Source organism: Emiliania huxleyi, assembly GCF_000372725.1.
Source record: "Emiliania huxleyi CCMP1516 unplaced genomic scaffold EMIHUscaffold_102, whole genome shotgun sequence".
Taxonomy (NCBI): domain Eukaryota; phylum Haptophyta; order Isochrysidales; family Noelaerhabdaceae; genus Emiliania; species Emiliania huxleyi.
In genome coordinates this window covers 1-2,172 of record NW_005202303.1, presented here as the reverse complement: position 1 = coordinate 2,172, position 2,172 = coordinate 1, and the positions used below count along the sequence as shown (strand labels likewise).

Sequence of the window (2,172 nt, the reverse complement as noted above, 5' to 3'; positions counted from 1 at the left end):
CGCGTGCCCTGAGGCTGGCGTGTGCAGCTCACGCAGGTCTGGTACAACTCACACTGGTCGACGCTGTCTTGGCCTCTGTCCTTTGTAGGTCTCGTACAACATCCTCATCGACGCGTGCGGCAAGGCGCAGCAGCTGCCGCGCGCCTTCCAGTTCTACGACGAGATGGTGCGGCGCGGGCTGCAGCCCGGCGTGAACACGTTCACCTCCCTGATCGACGCGTGCGGCAAGGCGCAGCAGCTCGACCTTCCCCCACACCTCCCCCATACCTCCCCCGCACCTCCCCCATACCTCCCCCATACCTCCCCCATACCTCCCCCATACCTCCCGCACATCTCCCGCACATCTCCCGCACATCTCCCCCACACCTCCCCCACACCTCCCCCACACCTCCCCCACACCTCCCCCACACCTCCCCCACATCTCCGCCACACCTCCCCCACACCTCCCCCACACCTCCCCCACACCTCCCCCGCAGGTGGACGAGGTTGCCGTCGAGATCAAGCCCGGCGACATCGAGATGCACGCGGCTCGCTCGGGCGGCGCGGGCGGGCAAAACGTCAACAAGGTCGACGCGGCGGTCGACCCGAGGCCAAAGATTGAGGAGATGAATGAGGCAAGGGGCTCTTGAATCAGGTCGAGACGGCGATCGACCTGACGCACAAGCCGACCGGCATCCGCCTCTTCGTGACACAGGAGCGACACTCGGACAATCTCGGACAATCTCGGACAATCTCGGCCCCCTCTGGGCTCCTCTCCACCCCCTCTCGGCTCCTCTCGGCTCCCCTCGGCTCCTCTCTGCTCCCCTCGGCTCCTCTCGGCTCCTCTCGGCTCCTCTCGGCTCCTCTCTGCCCTCTCGGGCTCCTCTCGGGGTATCCTCCTCTCTGCCTGCGTGACGCAGGAGCGGTCGCAGCTCAAAAACAAGGAGCTGTGAACAGCGTCTCTTCACACCTCCAGCCGTGAACAGGAGCGGTCGCAGCTCAAAAACAAGGAGCTGGCGCTGCAGATGCTGCGCGCAAAGCTGTACCAGATGCAGGTGGAGGAGCAGCAGGCCGCTGTCGCCTCGCAGCGCAAGATGCAGGCCCGCACCGGCTCTCGCAATACCATTCCAATCCTATCATAAGCATACCATACATGTCAGGTCGGCACGGGCTCTCGCTCCGAGAAGATCCGAACATACAACTACAAGGACCCGCGCTGCACACCGACCACCGCGCGTGTGCGTGTGGAGAAGGCCACCGTGCCTTATCATACCACACCCCAACCCCAGGACTCGCGATGCACCGACCACCGGCTCGGATCCAACTTTGCGCTCGACGGCGTGCTCACCGGCCAGATCGAAAAAAAAGAAAAAAAGACACGCGCCCGTGATCATAATGTCAATATCAGGCGTGCTCACCGGCCAGATCGAGCCCATCATCCAGCAGTGCATCGCCCTCGACGAGCAGGAGCACTGATTAATGAGATAAATACTAATCAATCATTAGATGTTAATTAATCGCCCTCGACGAGCAGGAGCGGCTCAAGGAGCTCGGGCTCGACCAGTGACGGAGGCTGCGGCTCCACGACCCACACATTGTGGGTGCGCACTCTCGCGCCTCGTCGCGCGAGCGCGCACCGTCGCTTGGACATTTGCGTGTCCTCGTCGGACGTCGCCTATGTCGGTGTTTGTCGCGCTCGCTCGCGCGCCGTTTGTTTCTCGGTTCTCGCAGCGAGGCTGTGCGTGCCCCATACGTACAACGTAGAGCCGTACGTATGTTGTCGGGCAGAACGGGTTACGTGTCTCGAGAAAGACAATTGCCAGTTCGGCAGTTGCGCACGCGACGGCCTCTCGCTCTCCCTCTGGCTCTGCGCCCCGCCAAAGCTCCCGGCGCAGAGACCACACACACGCAAGCTCCACAGGACACACCCAGGACAGACACACAGGACACACACAGTCTTAGGCCTTTAGCAGCGAGGAGTGACTCGACTCATTTGATCGTGCGCGGCAGGAGCTCGACGCGCAGCTCCGCCCGCAGCTCGTCGATCGGGCGGCCCATCTCTCGCTCGTAGTACACGCTCATCAGGTCGGGCCTAGTACCATACCCCCAGAGGATCAAACCCAATGTGGGTTCAGTCCCGTGGGTGGTGCGGGTCGTGCTGGCCCACGCAGCGCGTGCCGCGCCGCCCACGGG

At 63.1% G+C, this 2,172-nt stretch overlaps 1 protein-coding gene across 1 annotated transcript in view; it reads left to right on the top strand.

Annotated features, from left to right (window-relative positions):
• The window catches only part of EMIHUDRAFT_428696 (mitochondrial polypeptide chain release factor), a gene marked incomplete at both ends in the record, with an annotated part of 3,303 nt that extends 1,848 nt beyond the window's left edge, over positions 1-1,455 (top strand). Inside the window, 6 exons of the mRNA XM_005793190.1 lie at positions 14-219; positions 477-566; positions 635-685; positions 966-1,055; positions 1,140-1,223; positions 1,348-1,455. Coding sequence (XP_005793247.1) covers positions 14-219; positions 477-566; positions 635-685; positions 966-1,055; positions 1,140-1,223; positions 1,348-1,455 — 629 coding nt within the window. The remainder of the gene's footprint in view (positions 1-13; positions 220-476; positions 567-634; positions 686-965; positions 1,056-1,139; positions 1,224-1,347) is intronic.
• Between the last annotated feature and the right edge of the window lie 717 nt (positions 1,456-2,172).